Here is a 23610-nt window from a genome sequence, read left to right on the forward strand (position 1 = left end):
CTGTAAAAATGCAGAAATTGGTCAGTAAGGTTGTGTCTTTCATCTGCATTGTGCTAAACAGCTGTCCTAACATGTAATCCTTTTTCCCTTGCCTGCACACATCTAGTTGTCATCTTAATCCTCACCATCACAGTGTCAGTGCCAGATACACCCTTCCCTGTAACTGACACAGTACAGTGTAACACCTCAGCAAGGGGGACCCACCAGTAATAGGAGACCAGGTATCAGGCAGGTGAAGCTATACGATGCAGATAGAGGATTACATATCAGGAGTATGGCACTATACAAGAGGGAACTATAAAAGATTTTGGAGGATCAAGTGCAGAGATTGCCCTACACTTCGCTTGGGGAAGGCTGCTTGAAGGAGTACTCCAGTGATTTTTTTTTTCTTTCAAATAAACTGGTTTCAGAAAGTTATATAGCTTTGTAATTCACTTCTGTTTAAAAATATCCAGTTTTCCTTACTTTTCAGCTGCTTTATGTCCTACGGGAAGTGGTGTATTCTGACACAGAATGACACAGCGCTCTCTGCTGCTATCCATCTCAGGAACTGTCCAGAGCAGGAGAAGCTTTCTATGGGATAGTTCCTGACGTGGACAGAGGTGGCAGCAGAGAGCACTGTGTCAGACTGGAGAGAATACACCACTTCCTGCAGGGCATACAGCAGCCAAAGTACTGGAACGGATGAGTTTCCATGCTCATATAATGCTGGGGAGCAGCCCACACTAGGCACTGCCCTATATGCTGGGTGCCTTCTTGGTTTCACTGAAGCTCACAATGGGATTCCCGTAACAGAATAGGGAGTAAACCACAGTATGCGGTGAAGGGAGACATCTAGTGGCCAGGGAGGGGAGACACCTCTGGCCAAGACTTTGCAGCTGTTTTTCTGGAATGAAGATTCATTTTTGGTAAATGAAGTGATTTACCCTTGTTTCAAACAACAATAACAATTTAATAATTTGTTTTTCACAGATTAAAAAAATTGCTTTGAAAAAACTGTCTTCATCTAACAAGCCCCAGACGTTTCTAATTGTGTTTCCCCCCCCCCCTTCTTTTTATTCAGTTAATGTTACAATGTTTTCAAAGCCAGACTCTATAGAGCCAATGCTGCCTTCCTGGATTTATAACGACAGTCTTGTGCCAGGTATTTCCATTCATTTTCTTACAATCTACTTTCATTTTCATTTGAGTGTTAGAGTGCCTTCACACGTACCGGATCCGCAGCGGATTTCACGCTGCGAGTTTGCAGCGAAATCTGCTGCAGATCCTGGTATAATGAAGGCCTATGGGGTCCCATAACCCCAGCAGAATTGTCATTCCACTGCAGATATGGGATCCGGCCCCTTTAACCCCTGGCCATCCCCAGCCCCGGCCCGAAGCATGCATTACATGCTCGGCGCCGCGGCTGTGTGAAGCTCCCGACTCCTCATCAGCCAATCAGTGCTGCCGTGAACTGACTGGCTGATCAGGAGCAAGGGGAGCTGCGAGCTTCACACAGCCGCAGCACCAAGCAGGTAATGTATGTTTCGGGCCGGGACTGTGGGCGGCCGGGGGTTAAAGGGGCCTGGTCACATATCTGCAGCAAAATGAAAATTCCGCTGTGGGTATGGGACCCGTGGATTTCGCTGGAAATCACAGTGTGAAATCCGGAACGTGTGAAGCTACCCTTAAAGTGTTTTTTTTTTTTCTCCTTTCTACCTGTTAATTTCTGTAATGATTCCCGTACTTTCAATGTCGTTGACAAATTCCATTAGTTATCCAGTCACCCGGTGACGTCAAAGCTGGGTTCACACTTAGCTAATGTGCCACGCTGCCGCTTATCACGCTGCAAAGCCACATGTGTTTTATGGTGAATCTTTTAGACCGTGTGGTAGTCGCATGGTAACGTGCAGGACAATAATCGCCTTTAAATACTGCAGTGAGCATGTTCTGCACATTAACGCTGAGTTTGACCCCAGACCGGTTAATTAGACTTAAAGGGGTTATCCAGCGTGGGGGCACTTTTTTGGGGGGACCGGGGAGGAGGTGGCTGAAATAAAAGACGTCCAGCGGCGGGTCCCGCATCACGGTGCCCGGTTCCCGGCCGCTTGCTGGTGTCTGATGCCGCCTGAGACGCTACGTCTCAGGTTCGCACAGCCACTCAGTGAAGGAGGCGGGATCCGAGCGGACTTCAAATGGATCCCGCCTCCTTCACTAAGTGGCTGAGGCGTCTCGGGCAGCGTCAGACACCAGGAAGCAGTCGGGGACCGGAGTGCCGCAATGCGGGACCCGCCGCTAGAACCGGGAAGGTAAGTGGATGTCTTTTATTTCAGCCACCTCCTCCCCGGTCCCCCCCAAAAAAGTGCCCCTACGCTGGAGCACCCCTTTAAAGTGTCCTTTTCTATCTAAAATAGCTGTAGATGGGATTTGTATACTTGTATGTTTTATACTTAACATTTTTTTTTCACCACTTATAGATCTTTACAAAAGTATTTTGGAATCTACGCTCTCCACATCAGGAATTGATACAGCCAAATTGTATCCAATTCTTCTGTCCTCTGGGCTTCCTCGAGAAACATTAGGGCAGATTTGGGCAATGGCAAATAAGACAACCCCTGGGAAACTTACAAAAGAAGAACTTTATATTGTCCTTGCTATGATTGGCATTGCACAGGTAACTTATCTCCATCTGTTTGTTTTTAGGGGATGGGGAACCTTTTTTTATGGATTTCACTATTTGCAATAAAATCCATGGCAGATTCCAAAACGAGACTGGAAAAGTCGAAAAGTTCCTCCTTATGTACCCTGGTGCCCTGCAGGTCCTGTGTCTAGCGCCTTCCAGTTCCCCCACCACTCATCTCTTCTACCTGCTTCCAAGACCACATGTCTCAGCAAGACCTGCCCACTATACCAATTACTGATCGAGATGGGACAGCAGGCAGGTCCTTCGGAGACATATAGGGGGAGATTTATCAAACATGGTGTATAGAAGAACTGGCCCCTAGCAACCAATCAGAGTCTGTGAGGAATGAAAGGTGGAATCTGGTTGGTTGCTAGGGGCAACTGACATAGTTTCACTTTACACCATTTTTGATAAATCTCTCCTATAGTCTTGGAGACAGGAAGTTTTTTTTGTTTTTTTACCCCAGCAACAACAAAAAAAACAATAGCTGTTTGATACTGATGGCTGTCGTTAAGGCTGGGTTCACACTACATTTTTGCAATCCGGTTTTTGCGAAAAACGGATGGAAAAAACATGCCTGTATGCATCAGTTTTAAAATGGATTAAAATGGATCATTTTTTTTAATGGACACAAAAATGAGGTCAACTACGTTTTTGTGTACGTAAAAAAAAAACGGTTCTGTTTTGATCCGTGTTTTTTTTTTTGTTTTTTTTTATAATGGAATTCAATGGAAAAACGGATCAAAACGAATGCACACACATGCATCCACTTTTTCCATCCGTTTTTCGCAAAAAAAAAAAGATAAAAAAAAAACGGATTGCAAAAACGTAGTGTGAACCCAGCCTAAGGGACATGATGCTTTTCAACTTTATTTCATTATTTATATCTGCAAGCAGAGAGGAGGCTGTGCCTTGAATATGGATCTGTTGAATCAGTTTACATCTGCACCTATACCAACATTAAGTAGCTTTCCAGCAACTTTTCCAAGCACCGTGGATCAACTGCATGTAGCACCATCAAGGCCGCCTGTGCTTAAAACTCTAGAAGTTAGCCAGCCAACAGTTACATTGAAGAATACATCAGCTGCTTTGGGCGATGCTGCACAGCATACTTTCCTGCCATCCTCGTTCACTCAGCCGGTAGGTAACAGTGTCATGGGTGGTGTCCCAAGCAGAGAGGTGTGTGAGATTAAACAGTTTAGCATCACAGTAGGAGGCAACACTGAGGGCCCTATTATATGGAGGGTTTATCTACCTAATCCGTTATCGCCCCATGTAGTAAAGACAACGAGGAGCTGATCATTGCCAGATTGTTGTCTTTCAGCGAGTTTAAAAATCATCGGCCACAGACTGCTGATGAGAGGGGTACTTGGTGTATAGAAAATAATAATAATGTGTATTACTGTTCATGCTCCCCCGGTGTCCAGCTGCCTTTTTGCCGCTGACTATAGCCGCTACCGGCACTTCGTAACCCGTCTCTGAAGTGACAGGCTGCTCAGCCAATTGCTGATGGCTGTGACTTCCCATGTCGGTCAGTGATCGGCTGAGCGGCCTATCACTGTAGAGATGTGTCAGCGGTGGCTTTGGTGAGCGGGACACTGGGGGAACCAGGAGAGGAATGTAGAATTTTATTATTTTTTTTCAATTTACGCCACGAGGGCTGCAAGAACAACATACGTGTGTGTGTGTGTGTGTGTATAATATATATATACACACACTATGTGTGGGCTATAGAGGTGTACAGGCTTGGTAAGTGTATGGGAAGATGCTCCGGGCCGGCGGGGGAGCAGAGGGGCTGGTGGGGAGACACAGGAGGAAAGCGCTGGGAGCCGGCTTCTTTACAGCGCGTCCCCGCAGTGAGAGGCAGGAGCGGGCGGCTATTTAAACTTGCCGCCGCGCTCCTGCTCCTCTCAGCTGCGGGGGACACCCTGTAAAGAAGTGGGGAATCCCATCATTATGATGGGATTCCCCACTTCTTTACAGGGTGTCCCCCGCAGCTGAGAGGAGCAGGAGCGCGGCGGCAAGTTTAAATAGCCGCCCGCTCCTGCCTCTCACTGTTCCGGTGAACATGGAGCGTTCTTACGCTCTGTGGGCCGGGTGCTCTGCACCTGACCCCCGGGGTGTAAGAACCAATTAATCACATTTACATTGTTCCCTATGGGAACTTACAGCTCGGTTCTCGAACTGCTCGGTTCTGGAACAGCCTTCCAGAACCGATTATGTTCGAGAACCGAGGTACCACTGGTATGTGTGTGTAATATATATATATACTCGCACGCATACGCACTGCCCTTGCTGCACAATCATCAGGCCATCTTATAGGTTCTGTAAGTGAGTGCCAATCTAGCAGATCGCTTACAGAAAATGTCGGGCCAAGTAATGTGGTCCTTACTGAATAATAGTGTTATCTCCTCCTTTACCGCCTATACCCCTACATATTAGGGGACCAATAAAGAGAATGGTTGTGATAGTGGGCAAGGCCTTTTACAATAAGCTTTCTCACAAATCTTTTTGTTGCTTGTATAGGTTTTCAAAGCAGATGACGATGATTTCCAAGATTTTCAAGATGCTTCTAAATCCGGATCCATTGACGATTCTTTCTCTGATTTCCAGAGTAATAATATGAAAAGCGCCTCTTCTTACAGCAGGCAAGACATGGGTGGATGTTTTAGATCTGTTACTTTAGCCATTTTTTTTTTTTCATATTGCTGCAATTTCACTTTTTGGATACGTATATAAGGAGCGGTGCTGTACTGTGTATGTATATGAGGAGCCGCACTGTCCTGTATATGTATATGAGGAGTAGTACTGTCTTGTGTATGCATATGAGGAGCAGGACTATATCTGCCCATTCTTTCACTTGTTTATGCCCCTCTCTCCACAGTTACCCCCCTGCAGGCTCCAGCTCTCTATGGATGTAGACTAGCCTCTGTGCTGCCCCTTGCAGGCTCCATCTCTGTGTCTGCTTTCCTTGTGGATGTAGCTTAGCCTCTGAGCTGCCCCCTGCAGGCTCAATCCCTGTGTCAGCAGACTAGCCTCTGTGCTGCCCCTGCAGGCTCCATCTCTGTTTCTGCTTTTCCTATGCTCAGCTGCAGTGTGGATGCAGACTGGCCTTTCTGCTGTCTCCTATACACTATATCAGGGATGGTGAACCTTCGGCCCTCCACCTGTTGCAAAACTACAATTCCCCTTATGCCAGGACAGCCGAAGCTTTAGCTGTCTAGGCACAATGGGAATTGTAGTTTTGCAACAGCCGAAGGTTCCCCATCTGTGCAGACACCAAGCACAACATCCTGCAATCCTACCTCTCTGTAGCAAACCTGCAGAGTATCGCACTGAGCAGTGTTACATGTAAATCCAGAGTTTTCTCTAGCCATAAAGTCTGCACCAGTTGCACCAGTTTAATGTTCTGGAGTGAAAATGTCATTAAAGGGGTTTGGTTTTGAATCCCACAGCCTGGAGAAGATGGATGCAGTCCTAGGAAAACATAGATACAGCGATAGGCTCAACAAGGTGTCCCTAAGCCCCTAAGGGCCCTATTCCACAGTAACGATAATCGGCCGGATTGGCCCGATTCGGTCGATTATCGTTCGGTGAAATAGAGAGAACGATCAGCCGATGATCGTGTCATCGGCTGATCGTTCATTTAGGGCCAGACCTAAAATCATCGTTCCCCCACCGCGCATTGCTACGGTTGAATAGCGGTGCGACCGACGATTTGACAGCAGCAGCATCATCATACATTACCTGTCCAGGCTTCTTCTCCGCGCTGTCTGCATTAACGGGTCCCGCGCACTCTATCTTCTGAATGGCCGGTCAGCTGACGGAGCGCTCAGCCAATCACAGGCCGGGACCGCCGCGGCCTGTGATTGGCTGAGTGTGGCCTGTCAGCTGACCGGCCATTCAGGAGATAGAGCGCGCGGGACCCGGGGATGAAGACAGCGCGGAGAAGCCTGGACAGGTAATGTATTACTGCTGCTGCAAGGGCTGCAAGGAGATCGGTAACGATGTCCTTGCAGCCCTCGCTCAAAGATCATCGGGCCGTGGAATAGGCCCAGTAAACGAGCGGCGATCTAGCAGATCGCTGCTCGTTTACATCGTTGATCGGGCCCTCCTCGGCCCGTGGAATAGTACCCTAAAGCAGGGGTAGGGAACTGGTCGGGAACCTTGGCTCTCCAGCTGTGGCAAAACTACAACTCCCATCATGCCAGGACAGCCAAAGCTTTAGCTTTGGCTGTCCATGCATGCTGGGAGTTGTAGTTTTGCCACAGCTGTAGAGCCTAGGCTCCTTACCCCTGCTGTAAAAGCACTTCAAGGACTTGGAATTGCTTGTCTATAGAAGCAAAGACAGATATATGAAAGCCGCCTGGTGTCTCCTTGACTCTAGTTATCTAATATAATGAAAAGAAACTGTGGTCCACTTTTTTATGTGGGTTAGGATTATTTTGTGTATATGGTTTTCATGTCTATTTTGTATTTTCTATACCCAGTGCTCTGCCTACAGTGATGCCGGTGTCAGGACCTGCAGCAAACCCCCTGACTGTGACCGATAAATATGCAGTGTTTAAAACTCTCAGCGTGAATAGCAACATGGAAGCCACCAGTCACTTTACAGGTAAATCGGATGCAACAAACTATTTGTCAGGATTTACACATGTTTTTTGAGTCAATGATTATAAATGAAGGATGGAAAAGTACGGAGTTAAGAATTGCAGCTTCTCCACACAGTAGGGGAATGTAATACAACTATTTTCTAATTCTTAGACTGTGGGAACCTTGGATCCTTTTAGACAGACCATGCTGCCTTATACAGGACATTACATGGCTCAGTACATATAGCTCATAGCACATGTATGATCAGTGGATGGTTCATACAGTCCGTCACTTACATCATTGTTGGATGCACATTGTTTACACAGGGAGACTAAGGGGCCTATTACACGGTCCAATGTGGAGGAGCAAGTGAGCGACGACCTGTCAGGTGAACATTTCCTTGCTCCTCGGTCTCCTCTTGCTGTAGGCACTATTACAGGCGCTGACAGCGAGCCGGGCTCCCCGGACAGTGTTTAGATCCTCCAGGGAGCCCATAGGAGATAGCAGCGCTGTCGGCATCAGGATTATGGTACCTGTTGTAAACCAGCGATCAGCCAAAATCATAAGGAAGTGGTGTATTCTTTCCAATCTTAACAATAGATCTAAAAAGGGCCATAAGCCTATTAAAAAAAATCTCTTATGCTGACTCTCTCAGCTTAGATAGATGAAGTAAAATAAAACTTTTAATATAACTATTAAAAAGTAGCTAAACAGTAACAGAAAAGTGGTAGCACCAAAAAAGTTAATATGCCCACTAGGTGGTGCTGTGCAACAAGAAAAAATAACTTGGATCACATATAGAGGCTAAATACAATCAACCAGGACGCTAATTTGTATATGGCATCAGGCGTTGCTAGCACTTTATTTTACATAGATAGGCAAGGGAGCATGCTAGATGTCATGTCCTTGCTTTTAAGTCTGCTTACTGGCTGTGCATACCTACTGAAGGGATGATAGTCTTCAGTTGCCTATTTAATCTATTATCTATTTAATATGTGCTAGCAGCGCCTGATGCCATGTACGCAGGGCTGGCTCCAGGTTTTTGCAGGCCCTTGGGCGACAGAGCCTCAGCTGGCCCCTCATTCATCCATCCATTTATCCATCCACTATGCACAATCCCTTGAGACACCACTAACATACTTACTGACACTCACACATATTACTGACTGACACACACACACACACACACACACATTACTAAATTACACACTCATTTTACTCACTGACACACACATTACTGACTGTCAAACACACATACATATACTGACTGACACCCACACACGCACAGCACTTACAGCTCAGTCTTCTCCCTCTTCCTCTCTGCCAGCCGATCTCCACACTGTATAATTGAGGACCTATGGGTCATGTGATCAGGTCCTTCATCCCTCCCTCTCTCTTTTTTTTTTTTTTTTTTTTGCAGGACGCTGGCAGGTCCTGCTCTTTCTTGGTTTTCTGATGTTCAGTCAGCTCACCCTGCTGAACATCAGAACACTGGGCCCCGGCACTTGCCCGAGTAAGCCCTGTGCTGACGCCGGCCCTGCACGTACGTCCAAGTTAGCGTGCCAAGTTAGCATCACGGAGGTTTGCATTTATATGTGATACAAGTTATTTTCTCTTGTTGCACAGCACCACCTAGTGGGTGTATTTTTTTACTTTTTTGGTGTTAGGAACTGCCCAGAGCAGTAGCAAATCCCCATAGAAAACCTCTCCTGCTCTGGACAGTTCCTGACATGGACAGAGGTGGCAGCAGAGAGCACTGTGTCAGACTGGAAAGCATAACCATTTAGTAGGACCTACGGCAACTTATAAGTTCTCGAAGTACTGTTTGTTTGTTGTTTTTTTTTATCAAATTTACAGATCTATATAACTTTCTGACACCAGTTCATTTAAAGGGATTGTTCAGAAGTTAGTAATAACCGAAGATGCTGCTGGAAATGTAACAAACCATGTATACTTATCCATCCCATTCCCCTGCTGGTTTCCATTTTCTTGTCTGCGTGCTGTGCCAGTGTAAGAAGAGGATGGCAGCAGACATGGGGGAGGCTTGGAAATCGGCAGCGGAAGGGGTTTGTATACACATTATGCTCCCCGCAGTCACAGCAGGTTCTTTTTATTTATCTCTAATGACCTGACAACCTATTTAAATGGTTTACATAATGGTAGAAGTATCACATGTGGGTGGTATTGGGCCCTGCAGCTGCTGGTACCCATCAGCTACTATGTCTTCTGCATTGGCAGCTCCATCCACAGTTAGATGAATAATGTACAAAAGTAATATTTAATGTGATCTCAAACCTTACTTGCATTCTCATTTTTTTTTATTTCAGGAGATGGATTTACAGACTTCAGATCTGGAGCTGACGATGGTTTCACAGACTTTAAGACTGCAGACAGCATTTCTCCACTCGATACTCCATTGAGAGAAACCCACTCATCGCTTATGTTTCCCGCTTGTCCTCAACAAAAATCGCCAACACAATTAAAGCCGTCCTCTGATCTTGACTCGTTCTCTTCTTCGGTAACAAATAATAGTTTCCCTAAGAAATGTCATCTATCCAAGCCTGTGGCGTTGCCTGTCCCCCCGCTTTCATTATCATCTCCATCACCATTGTTGCCGCCATCCTCCTCCTCCTCTTCATCCTTTGTCACTGCACCGCCTAAAAGCTCCTCTCTGCTCGATGACTTTGGAGACTTTACGCTCTTTGGGCCATCGACCAACACTACATCGGTCAGTGGCCAGAATGACTTTGCCGATTTTATGACGAATAATACCAGCTCTGTCGATGACAAATATAGTGTTTTTAAACTGGAATCCATTGCATCTAACCCAGTAGCCACCACGGCCGCTCCTCAAACCCTCCAACCCGTGTCGTCAAGCTCATTTAGTAAATACGAACTGTTTGATCAGCTTTCTCTGGAAGGTTCCTCTGCGACATTCGATGAAACAAAGGATTCAACCAACGTTACAAAAAACGACTTTACGTTCCAGTACGACAAATTCAATGCCGCAGACAACAACTCGGAAAAGTCCTTTGTGGATAAGTTTGTTGCTCTTAAACAGGCCAAAGAGGATTCTATGTCTATTAAGTCGCTGGATCTCCCCTCCATTGGCGGCAGCAGCTTTGGAAAAGATGATTCGGAAGATGCGCTCTCCATCCAGTTTGACATGAAACTGTCAGATATGGGTGGGGAGTTGAAGCATGTTATGTCTGATAGTTCTCTGGATTTGCCGACGGTTAGTGGTCAGCATCCACCTGCGGCAGGTGAGGAATTGGTTAGATTACTTTGGTAATGATGAGGTAGGTGTAGATATAGACGGTGGTCTTCATGCAGTGTTATTTTCTTGGTTCGCAGTACAACGAAGAACATCCTTGTGCCCAGTATTAATAGAACACCTTAGCTCTTTATTTGCATGCCGTATTGAACCATTTTCAGTGCATTTAGCCACACATTAAGAGGTGTATTTATTCAAGTATAACTTATTTCTAGTTTATTTCTTTGCTTTCTTTGACATAATCCATGAAACACATGGGTGCCATTTATTACTCACAAACTATCTATAGCCTTGCATGTTAACACATACTAATCCTGTGTGGGGTAAGTCATCTAACTTCCTTAGCTGCTGTAAAGCAGAGTAACAGCGGCATCGTGTGATGACAATTTACCAGATGAGGAAGAAAAAAATACATAAGATATTAAGATTAGATTATGGTTTTAACATTGTACGTTCTAAGCCCCAAATGGACCCCAGTTGGCCTAATAGGGGGAGGGGGGGTTGGGGGGCTATATTGTAAATTCAACACAAAGGGTGGATTCACATGTATTGCAGTAAATTCCACTACAGTATGGATTTCTATTAAAGTCCATGGCACTCCATTCCCGCAGCGGATTTAAAGAGGTACTCCGGGCTGGAGTTATTTTTAGTGTATGGCCGGGGAGGGGTTGGATATAGAGGCTGCCAGTCACTTATCTCCCCGGTTCCAGCATCAGTTCCCAGATCGCGGCGCCCCGTTCTCCCATCCTGCTGCCTCTTCCTGGTCTTAGCTGCGGCTTGAGATGTGACTGCTCAAGGCAGCTCGGCCATTTAGCGGCCAAGGTGGGACTCCACTACGACCGCTAAATGGCTGAGCTGCCTTGAGACGTCACGTCTCAAGCCGCAGCTCAGACCAAGAAGCGTCAGCCGGACAGGAGAACAGGGCGGCGCAATCTGGGACCTGGTGCTGGAACCAGGGAGGTAAGTGACCGGTGGCCTCTATACATCTATCTGTACATCACAAATTCTCTGTGTACCTCAACATGAAGCCTCTGAGGCCATTTATGTAAACAGGTGTATGTATTTTATAGGGTAACTCTTACTTGATGCAGGCGGCAGGATCCCAGCAACTCTGGGGTATATGGAATTGGCAGACGTTCCGTAGACTTTTTTTTTTTTTTAATAGATTGCAAATCTATGAGACATTCATCAATTCTGTATACCGCCTGCTTTATTAGGGTTTTGAGCTGGGATCCTGCTGTCTGCATGAAATAAGAGGAACCCTTTAAATTACTGCAAGGACTACTTTCCTATACAGTGTAGAAGGCCCAGCCTATGCTGAATGCTGCAGGGACTAATAACACATTGAGGGTGTAACTCTTGGTAACTTTCCTGGTGTGTAAAAATTAATCTGAGCCTTGGATAGAGCAGTAGTCCTCTGTAAAATGACATGCATTTTCACATTATAGTATTTTACACCATTGTATTACTGGAAGGGGTATTCCACCGAAAAAAACGTCCCCTCTATCCACCAGATAGGGGATAAGTGTCTGGGCTGAGGTCCAACAGGTCGGACCCCCCCAATCCTGATTCTCCACTGAATGAAGCGGTGGGTAAGCACGCACACCATTCTATGGAGATACTTGCCTATCTCCGGCAGTTCCATAGACAATGAAGAGTGCACGTGCCAACCAACCAGCCGCTCTATTCAGTCGGGAAAGGATCTTGTGACCCCTAGAGCAAATATAGAACCTCTGAAGCCATCCGAGTTGTGCAGCCATACCAGTGTTATATTTGTAGTCTTTTTTTGTGTGTGTTTTATTTTACATTGATTGAGTATTGAAATATTAACATTTCTGTTGCTGCTTCTTTTGTGTTTACACGTCACACTTTGCACTTTTTAAAACCATTTCCATTTCACTATTTGTGTTTTACTTTTCAGTTTTTGTAGAAAGGGGTCGAATGATTAAGTGTTATGTAACTGGGCATACTGGCAGGGAAAAATATATATAATAATCACTACCCGCCCCACCAACCCCTCTTTTTACCACCTCCCTTTGATCTCCACTGTGAAGGGCCGTATCACACGGACCGATATTTAAGAGCATGCGGGTGCCGACCTGTCAGGTCAGCACTCATTTGCTCCTTGTTCCCTGCTCGATGTCTGTGCATGTAATAGGGGGACCATGGGAAACTGCAGGAGGGGCTGCCCGGACCATCTGCCCGGCCTATTACACGGAGTGAGGGCTGGCAGACCGTTGCTATTGTTGTCGGGGTTTGGTTCACGTTTTAAAACAATGATCATATCGGCTGATCGTTGCCTTAAAACATGAACTATTATACTAAATGATTATCAGTCGGAACAGCCGGTTGTTATTATTATTATTATTATTATTATTATTATTATTATTATTATTATTATTATTATTATTATTATCGGCCATTTACAGCCAATGATCGTCTGGTGTAATAATACCCTTACACTATAGGTAAGTATTTACCCCAATAACCCCCTTAACTATGAGGCAGCTACTGAAGTGTTTCCTTTGTGCACATAAAAAGTTGGCAAGGCAGTATTGCTGTATCAGAAATCTGGCAGGGATGTTTCTTTATTTTCTTCTGGATTGCATTATGCTTAAAGGGATTTTCCCATCTAAAACATTTATGGCATATACACAGGATATAAAGATCCCAGATGGGACCCCTCACCTTCTAGAACAAGGGCTCTCCAGTCCTGTGGTTGGGATTGCAAACAATGGCCGAGGGGACTATTCTACGCAGTTTACAAACCTCACAAAGATGTTAATGAGGATTGAACAAACAGCCAAGTGCCGCGAGTTGTGCTGTCTCTGCAGTCAGGCCGTATTGGGCCAGAGGACCCTTATTCTATAGATAGATGGGTCCCATTACAAGAACCAGAAATATATACCAGAGATACACCAGAAATATTTGAGATGGGAAAACTCTCTTAATGCTTTGGGACCTTTTTTATTAATTTTTTTTAGCTGTTTTACCTTCTAGATGCGATGTCATGAGGTAATGTGGCATCTAGGTCAGTTCCTTCTGTAAAGCGTGATGGCAGGTGTGAAGACCTTCCTACCATAGGCCACACATGACATAGTATGCTTACGCAATGCCATGGCCTGTAGCTTTGTTATATTCCTGGCATATGTCTACAACAGAAAGCAAAAATGTATGTTTAGATCCTCGGCCATTCAGCACCATCTGATATCAATGAGCGACGTTAGAGGGAAGCTGCAGGCCGGGTCCCCTAGGGCTGGGTGATGGGGCCAAAAAATAATGCTGCGTTTACACGGAACGATAATTTGCCCGATCGTACGATTAATGATTTCGAAGTAACGATTTTTTTTTATAACGATCAGTGTTTAGATGGAACGATATATCGTACGGAAAATTCGCACATAGGTAAAATCGGTGAACAACTGTTTACACGGAACGATCTGCGAATTTTTTGCGAACGATGATTTAAGAACATGTTCAAAGATCAAAACGAACGATTTCTTGCTCGACGTTCGATCGTTCGCTGCGTTTACACGTTCGAATTTGATCGTTATCGTGCAAATTCGCGCGATAATCGTTCTGTGTAAACGCAGCATAACATCTAAATTATTATAAATTATGTTTTTGCTAAATCCCCCATGTACCTTTCCCTAATCTTCTCTGCAGTAAAACAACCCCGTCCTCTCCTTGGAGAGAAAGAGAGCTGTCCATGTCTGTATACACTGTGACAGTGCAGTATCTGTATACAGCACCAGGGTCTGCACAGTGGGCATGGAGGAGACTGCCACAGTATATACAGACACTGCACTGCCATGGGATATACAGTGTCTGCGTATACTGTGGGCAGTGCGGTGTCTGCGTATACTGTGGGCAGTGCGGTGTCTGCGTATACTGTGGGCAGTGCGGTGTCTGCGTATACTGTGGGCAGTGCGGTGTCTGCGTATACTGTGGCAGTGCAGTGTCTGTATATACTGTGGGCAGTGCAGTGTCTGCGTATACTGTGGGCAGTGCGGTGTCTGTATATACTGTGGCAGTGCAGTGTCTGCATATACTGTGGGCAGTGCGGTGTCTGCGTATACTGTGGGCAGTGCGGTGTCTGCGTATACTGTGGGCAGTGCAGTGTCTGCGTATACTGTGGGCAGTGCGGTGTCTGCATATACTGTGGGCAGTGCGGTGTCTGCGTATACTGTGGGCAGTGCGGTGTCTGCGTATACTGCCACTGTACACAGCACCAGAATCTGCACTGTGTACAGGGAGGAGACTACCACAGTATATACAGACTGCACTGCCACATTATATAGACTCTGTCAGTCTCCCCCATGTATAGCCCTGCGGCAGACGTTCTGATATTCGGAGTGCAGCCTCCTGACAGTTTCAGGCCTTTCTCATGAGGGTCTTCCCAGTAGTCCATGCTGGATGTGAGGTCTTGCCGATGTGCTCACTAGATCTCCTGTACCAGCACGGCCTCCTTTATGTGGCCATTTTCCTATCTTGAGTCCATCTCTTCCTCTTTGCTGTGACACACTGACACTGCCGATGAGGAGTGTGGTCGCCCTCCACCTTCTCCCTGTATATTACCTTCTGTGTGTGTGTGTGTGTGTGTTTTGTTTTTTTGTTAATCTCTCCTGATCTCTTATATAAAACACCTTGTGTAACCTGCTCCCATGGAGGCTTGGATGGTTTCCACCCTATCCACGTTTACATTCCCTGTTCACATTAATGTCAGAGGTCCATAGGAACCTTTGTCTCAGAATCTGTATAAGTTCTGGGCGTAGAGTATGGCTAGATTGACATTTTGTCTAGTTATGTCATACACCATGTCAAAACCTAGCCGGCCCCCGTTATGGGCAGTGGGGTCTTTTAGGTACCTTGGGTTTCCATCACTTAACAGATTTGGCACTGGCATCCTTTTCATTGATCTGTTCCTCGGATAGCGCAGAACAATGCTGTGCGCTGATGTGCCCTCACGCTAAGGGTACTATTACACAAAGCGATTATCAGCCGTACTCGGCCGATTATTGGCTGTTCCGGACGATAATCAGTCAATAATTTTAAAGCAACCATCAGCCTACATACATGATGTCTGCTGATTGTTGACTTAAAGCATGACCTAAAATCCTGATAACGATAGTGATCGTCTTCTGGCCGTCGCTCCGTCTAATAGGAATGGTGGCAGCAGACCGCGTCAGCACCATCTGATATCAATGAGCAACGTTAGAGGGAAGCTGCAGGCTGCATGTAATAGTACAGACAGCGAGTGGGGAATAAAGAACAAGCGAGAGCTGACCTGATCAGGTCGGCCCATCTAATACTGCCCTACAAGGTTGCCCACACCACCTGGAGCAGTTTTCTCTCTGATCTATTGTAGAAACGACAGGACAGTCGGCTATGTGAAAGGCTTGTACAGACTCTACAACAGTAAAATTATATAATATGTTTAGTGAAGACTATATAGAAAGTTGCTTAGTCTTTCATTTATTAAACATATGAACAGTATTAAAGGGGTTATCCAGCGTTCGAAAAACGTGGCCGCTTTCTTTCAGAGACAGCACCGCTCTTGTCTCCAGTTTGGGTGGAGTTTTGCAATTCTGTTCAATTGAAATGAATGGAGCTTAATTGCAAACCGCACCTGACCAGGAGACAACAGTATGGAGAAAAGTGGCCATATTTTAGTAGTGCTGGATAACCCCTTTAAGGACCTGGATGTCCATGGCCTTTGACTGGGATGCTAAAGAAACTACTTCAGTACTCATGTTTTGAATAATTTACTTTTCCATTTTATTTCTATGAATCTGTTAGTGTAGAGTTAGAGTGGTCATCCCATAGCTGGTAACCCAGAGCTCTTTTTGGACATGTGGACAGCTTAAAGTGGTTTTTCACCAATTTTTTTTTTTTTTTCGTTTCTTTCAATTGGCACCAGAGATTTGTAAATAACTTCTATTAAAAAAAACGTCCTGCAAAAAGTGGTGTAATCTTTCCAGTCTGGCACAGTGCTCTCTGCTGCCACCTCTGTCCATGTCAGGAACTGTCCAGAGCAGTAACAATTCCCCATAGAAAACATCTCCTCTCCAGACCAGAAAGAATCCACCACTTCTGCAGGACATACAACAGCTGATAAATACTGGAAGACTTTAGATTTTTTTTAAATAGAAGAAATTTACAAATTTTTGGCAACAGTTGGTGATTTACCCCTCTAATTACCTGCCCATAGTCCTAGTCCTACCATAACAATGAGATGCGTCCGGATACGAGTGATGTATGTGCCATCAGTGCATATGCTCTAACACCATGCTCACCTCCATTTTTATTTTTCATTGTTATTATTATTTTTTGTGATCATGGTCTTTGTTTTCTTGGTAGTTACCTTCCCCCCTTTCCATGGTGTTTTTATGTTGTTGTTGTGGAGCCATTTGTCTTTATTTCTTTGGTTTTGTTATGGCGTCCCCCCTGGATTATACACGGATAACCTGTGATCTGTATTTTTCTTTGTTGCCCTGTAATGAACCTTGATTTCCCAGGTGGAAATGCCATTGTTCTGTAATGTATTTCTGTATTTATTTCAGGGGTATTTATTCTGTTTATTAATGTCTTGTGTTTCCTCTGTTATTTGGGCAGAACTTTTCTGATTTGTTCCGGCACCATTAAAGGGTTTGTTCAAGTGTAAAAAATTAGTAATTTACTTCTATTAAAAAAATCTCAAATCTGCCAGTACTTATCAGCTGCTGTATGCCCTGCAGGAAGTGATGTATTGTTTCCATTCTGACACAGTGCTCTCTGCTGCCACCTCTGTCCATGTCAGGAACTGTTCAGAGCAGGAGAGGTTTTCTATGGGGATTTGCTGCTGCTCTGGACAGTTCCTGACATGGAAAGAGGTGGCAGCAAAGAGCATTGTGTCAGACTGCAAAGAATACAGCAGTTCCTGCTGGACATACAGCAGCTGATAAGTACTGGAAGACTGGAGATTTTAACTTTTGGGGGGTGAACAACCCCTTTGGTGTCATGCCGCTGCTGACGGATGGGATTTTCCTAGCCATGTGTGGTTTTCCTCAGTCTCTTCTGCTATCTTCTCTCTCTCTATGGGTGACTTGTGTTCACCGCAGCTGCTGTTACCTGACAGTATTACATTAGAGGAGGAGCTTCCTCCTCCTCCATTACTGATCTAATTTTTCATGTGTGTATTTCTTTCTGGCTCATAAATAAATTGCTATAGATGTTAAGCTACCTGAAGTGTTTTGCTGGTGTTTTTATTCCTTCTGCGACTTTTAGGCTGTGTTCACACTTTGCCGTCATATCTGGCTTTCTGCCAAGGCTTTGCAACTTGACGTGCGTGCGCGAACCCAGCCCTGGTTTCTGTGTCTGGTGTAAACTCGGCCTAATGGCGGGGGGGGGGGGGGGGGGGGAGATGATAAAGCATACAGTTATACCATACATACTCCAATCTGTGTGTGTGTGTGTATGTATGGGTGGGTTCCACCTTTGCTGCATGTCACTTGAAGTCTGAATGGGAACCTGTAAATTGTGTCCACACAAGCTCCCAGCTGTACCATCCCCTTGTATAGACCCTCTTACTAGTGTTGTTCATAAGACAGTCCTGACACTGCACCTGTCCTAAGGGTATGTTCACACTGTGTAAAATCGGCGGACATGTCAATTCTGCGAGCCATCCCTTAGACACACTATGGGACACTGAGGCAGGCGGGATTCCACGGCAAAGAGTTCCGCCGCCAAATTCCGCCGACTTTACTCAGTGTGAACATACCCTAATAGAAATGAGAGAACCTTGAGCTTGCCCGGGGTCCATTTGCACCTGAACGCTCTGCATTTGATTACTGGTGGCTGAAGAAGTTGGATGCCGCCCTAGGGAGTCCTGGTGGATACAGCCTATAGCCTACGGCTGTGTCTGTTTTCCAGACCCTCTTAGGACTGCATCCAACTTCTTCAGCCACCGCAAATCAAATGCAGAGTGTTATGGTTTGGCCGGACAGCGAGCATGCTCAAGGTTCACTCATCTACTCAACTAGTGAGCGGCAGCATTCTGTGACGTGCACAGCCCCTTCCTCTTAGCGTCTCCTCTAGTATTTCTCCAGCTTTGGTAATTGTATGATTCCACCAATGATGCACTGAAAGAGCCTGATTAAGTGAATACAGGGATCTGCCTGTCTATATACAACCTTATTCCTACTGACAAAACGTGAGGAATCCATTTAGTAACTGATACCTTGGACATAGAGTAAATCCTTTGTGAAAGGGGTAGTTATTCGTAATAGTTTTTCTTTAAATCTTTGGCACTTTCTGGTACCAGTCGATTTGACTTTTTGAAAAATCTAAAGTCATCTAGTGTCATCTAAAGTCATCAGCTGCTGTATGTCCTGCCGAAAGTGGTGTGCTGTTTCCAGTCTGACAGTGCTCTCTGCTGCCACCTCTGTCCATGTCAGGAACTGTCCAGAGCAGCAGCAAATCCCCATAGAAAACCTCTCCTGCTCTGGACAGTTCCTGACATGGACAGAGGTGGCAGCAGAGAGCAGTGTCTCAGACTGGAACAAATACACCACTTCCTGTAGGACATACAGCAGCTGATAAGTACTGGAAGACTTAAGATAGATAAGTAAATTACAAATCTCTGGCCCCAGTTGATTTCAAAGAAAAATAAAAGGCAAACAACCCTTTTTAACTAATATGCCACTATTCATCCTGCCTACAGGAAGGGAAAGCCAAGGAAAGAGGATGAGAGGAACAGAACAAATGTAAAGATTATTCTAGTTCTTGCATCCTGCGCTCAAACTTGTATAAATGGCACAGAGTGTGTGAGAGGATGTAATATCCCTGGATGACACATTGTTCCGCCACTTCTCCTCTGCATGTCTTACTGCTCTCCGCAGATACAGCACTGCACTCCTCTTCATTGAAGGCCATTCCTACTTTTTCTTTTCATTTTTCACTTATATTGTGTGCGGCCACTTTACAGCTTCGCTCTTTCTTTGTTTATTACCAGTAAATCCCCCCCCCCCCTCTCAGCCATTACTAGTTTGATGTGATCCTATTATGTCCTCCATCTTGAATTCTCTAATTATAAACTTACATATGGAGTTCACTCTAAGGGGGAAATACACGGATGTGCTTCTGTACTGATACAGCTGATAAGCCCAGGGATGGTTTGTTTTAAAGTAGAGGTTGTCCACCCTAAACTAACTTGTCCCCTGTGCACAAGGTGGGGAACACTGGGGGATGCGACCTCTGTATCCTCTGCCAATCTCCTGATCAGCCCCTGAAGCCACCAGAAAGCATACTTGGCCTATCTGGAGATTGGTGGTGTGTGTGTGGGGGGGGTACAGAGGTTAGACTTTTCCTTTAAGGATACTAAGGCTGCATTCACACATTCCGTGTTCCTCACGGAACACGGACGTGGAATGCCTGTAAGGACTCTCCCCCGCCCGGGCAGCATCTGTAATTAGATGCTGGGAGCTGTGCTGTAATGACAGAGCCGCGCAGCTGATTCATTACAGCACGGCGCATATTTCTACAGTTTCCCCGCTCCAAGCATCTATCTACAGATGCTGCCTGGGCGGGGGAAAGTCCTTACAGGCATTCCACGTCGGAGCACGGAACGTGTGAATGCAGCCTTACCTTCCTGGCTCCAGCACCACCGCTATCCTGCTGTTCAACTGCTTCCGGGTCTCGAGGCAGTGACGTTGCGCCCACCCAGCCAATCAGTAACAGAGGTGGGACACCACTGCAGCCACTGATTGGCGGGGCAGGCCTGCAACGTCCTTGCCCCAAGACCCTAAACCAGTCGAACGGTGGGATAGAGCAGCAGGATAATAGTGGTGCTGGAGCCAAGGAGATAAGTGCCCTTTATTTTTTTTAAAACAACTCTTCCCTGGACATATGCCTGGAGTACCCCTTAAGGGTACAAACCCACACACCGTATATGCAGCAGATACGCAACAAATACGCATTAGATTTGATGGTGCAGATTTGATTCTGTGTTCAGTTGTTTAGATCTAATCTGCTGCGTATTGCAGCAGTAAATACGCAGCGTGTAAGCCGTGTGTTTGTACCCTAAGGGTACAAACACACACAGCGTATACGCAGCAGATACGCAGCAGATCTGATGGTGCAGATTTGATGCTGTGTTCAGTTATTTAGATCTAATCTGCTGAGTATCTGCTGCGTATCGCAGCAGTAAATACGCAGCATATATGCCGTGTGTTTGTACCCTAAAGCTGTTTCAAAGCTCACGGCATCGTCCATGACTGCTATTACTGGCATCTCTTCAGCTGAGTTACGCTGTGACACTTGGTCAGTAACTAGCATATGGCATCAGTAAGTGTGGCAGCAAAGGGGATAGTTAGTGCTGGGAAGTGCTAGAGGGGTCAGATCTGATTTCTGATCCCTATAAGGATGGGTTCACAATGCGTTTTTGCAATCTGTTTTTTCATCTGTTTTTTCATCTGTTTTATGCCAAAAAATAGATGAAAAACAGATACGTTTATCTGCATCCTTTTTGACCCATTTTTCCATTGACTTTCGTTATTAAAAAAGAATACAGATCAAAACGCATCTATTTTTTTATGTTTTTTTTTTAATGGGTCAAAAGGGTGCACATGCATGTTTTTCAACTTTTTTTTGTTTTTTGTTTTTGTTTTTTGCATAAAATGGAATTTTTAAAAAAGTGTAAAAACGCAGTGTGAGCCCGGCTTTACCAATAAACAATCATAGTTCCTGCTCTTACTACAAATATAGGAGCAAGTGCCGAGCACTATACTTTATAGGCATTGCCTTGTGAGGGAACTGACTGAGAGGAGAGTGTGGCTGTGGTCAGTGGCGTAGCTATAGGGGTCGCCATGGTGACCGGTCCCCTAGCTACAGGTGGCCCGCTGGGCTCCCTTGCCACTTCCTGTGACTGTATGGACAAACAGATTTAAAGGAGCACTCCTGCTGTGATACATCTTGACCCCAGGGAGCACCGCACAGAAGTCACAGATTGCCTATGATCATTTGTCTTGTTCCTCCCCATCTAACTGTGCAATAAATGGAGTTTTTCTTTGTTCATTCTATTAAGCGCCTGTCCCTTGCTACATAGGGGGAGACTTATCAAACATGGTGTAAAGTGAAACCATCTCAGTTGCCCCTAGCAACCAATCAGATTCCACCTTTCATGCCTCACAGACTCTTTGGAAAATGAATGGTGGAATCTGATTGGTTGCTAGGGGTGACTGAGCCGGTTTCACTTTACACCATGTTTGATAAGTCTCCCCTTATGTGTATAGACAGTATAGCATTATATATTGTGTTCAGCCTATGATGAGTGTGGCTGTATCAGATTACTGTATATCCAAACAATGAGACCAGCAGAACATTCTCCATCTGCAGAATATGTGCAAATCGCGCCCTTACAGTATATGTCAGCCATTTAAACATGTTTGAGGGGTACTCCAGAGGAAAAAAAAAAACTTTGCTTTCATGTCAACTGGTTTGAGAAACTTGACACTGCCTCCTAGCACCGCCGGGGTCATAGGATAGGTCAGGTCTCACATGGGTTAATGGGCACACATTGCACTGTATAGGGGGGGCTCTACCATATAGGCAGTTCATGCCTCCGAAAGGAAGAAAAAAAAAAAAAAAAGCTGTGGCCACTCACCATAAAGTGTCCGGAGAATTTATTTTTTCTTTCAAATAAACTGCAGAAAGTTATTCAGATTTATAATTTACTTCTACTTAAAAATCTCCAGTCTTCCAGCACTTATCAGCTGCTGTATGTCCTGCAGGAAGTGATGTATTCTCTCCAGTCTGACACAGTGCTCTCTGCTGCCACCTCTGTCCATGTCAGGAACTGTCCAGAGCAGGAGAGGTTTTCTATAGGGATTTGCTGTTGCTATCTACAGTTCCTGACATGGATAGAAGGGGCAGCAGAGAGCATTGTGTCAGACTGGAAAGAACACGCCACTTCCTGCAGGACATACAGCAGCTGATAAGTACTGGAAGACTGGAGATTTTTAAGTAGAAGTAAATTATAAATCTATATAACTTTCTGACACCAGTTGATTTGAAAGGAAACATAAATTATCCAGAGCTCCTCTTTAACTGTATACTGCTGTATGGAATAGCACAGCTTTCTGCACAATGAATCCTATTGGTTTCCATCAGGTAATAGGGGTTTAGGAATACAGTCATCATATATAGCAGGAGCTTTCCACACATTTGGTAAGTGGACACCGTGACATGGGGTGAAACAAGCCAATCTGTTAAACTTTTTTTTTCCTTCCTATTTCCATTACATGCATATGTGTCATCCAGTATTTGTCAGGTGTATATAGGACTACGCCGATTTTAGCTTTACATTGTATATGATTTCTGCCGTTACATAGTAGTGGATTTTGTCATGCCAGCAGTCTCCTACATATCGGTTCTTCTTTGTCATTTTGCATGTAGATGATTTTAAAGGCCCGAATGACAACAATTGCTCCCTCCTAAGCAGCCTGACCATTTCTGACTGGTCAGAGAAGGACAACGTCCACACAACCACAAAACAGCCTGACTTTTTTTTCAGCCCCGATCACAATGCCGGCTCTTCTACTGCCTTGTTTGCAAAAAAGGAAACCTCATTTGGAAGTAGTGAGAATCTAACCCTGACCACCATATCAAAGGTTACCACCTTCTCTAGTGACCTCCAGGCCTCAGAAGATGGCGTACCCCATGCGGCAGGCTCCATAGCGGTAAATGATGACCCGCTGAGCGCTCTCAATATCCCTTCAGTTGCACTAGGACAGAACGCCAGCCCCGTTCCCCGGTCAGACCACCCTGTCGCTGCGGAGCTTCGAAATGATGATTTTGGGGAATTCCAAAGTGAAAAACCCAAAATAAGTAAGTTTGACTTTCTCTTGGCCACGTCTCAAGGAAAGATGAAATCAAGTGAAGAAATGATTAAGACGGAGCTGGAAACTTTGGATCTTTGTGCTCAAGGTATGTGGGATCCTGTGCACTTGATGAGTAAAGGTAGTCGTAACGTATAAGCCATTGTTTCTAATGCTTGTCCTTTAAAGTGTCACTGTCGTTTAAAATTTTTTTTTTGCGGAAATCA

At 45.2% G+C, this 23610-nt stretch overlaps 1 protein-coding gene across 2 annotated transcripts in view; it reads left to right on the forward strand.

Moving 5' to 3' along the window:
• SYNRG (synergin gamma) overlaps positions 1 to 23610 on the forward strand; it is a 46941-nt gene that overhangs the window by 15889 nt on the left and 7442 nt on the right. For both annotated transcript variants that reach the window (XM_069971463.1, XM_069971464.1), the window contains exons 7-13: positions 1064 to 1144; positions 2457 to 2653; positions 3560 to 3802; positions 5189 to 5310; positions 7153 to 7277; positions 9583 to 10518; positions 22962 to 23492. In XM_069971463.1, the coding sequence (XP_069827564.1) occupies positions 1064 to 1144; positions 2457 to 2653; positions 3560 to 3802; positions 5189 to 5310; positions 7153 to 7277; positions 9583 to 10518; positions 22962 to 23492 (2235 nt within the window). The remainder of the gene's footprint in view (positions 1 to 1063; positions 1145 to 2456; positions 2654 to 3559; positions 3803 to 5188; positions 5311 to 7152; positions 7278 to 9582; positions 10519 to 22961; positions 23493 to 23610) is intronic.

This window comes from Dendropsophus ebraccatus, chromosome 5 (assembly GCF_027789765.1).
Source record: "Dendropsophus ebraccatus isolate aDenEbr1 chromosome 5, aDenEbr1.pat, whole genome shotgun sequence".
NCBI classification, from domain to species: domain Eukaryota; kingdom Metazoa; phylum Chordata; class Amphibia; order Anura; family Hylidae; genus Dendropsophus; species Dendropsophus ebraccatus.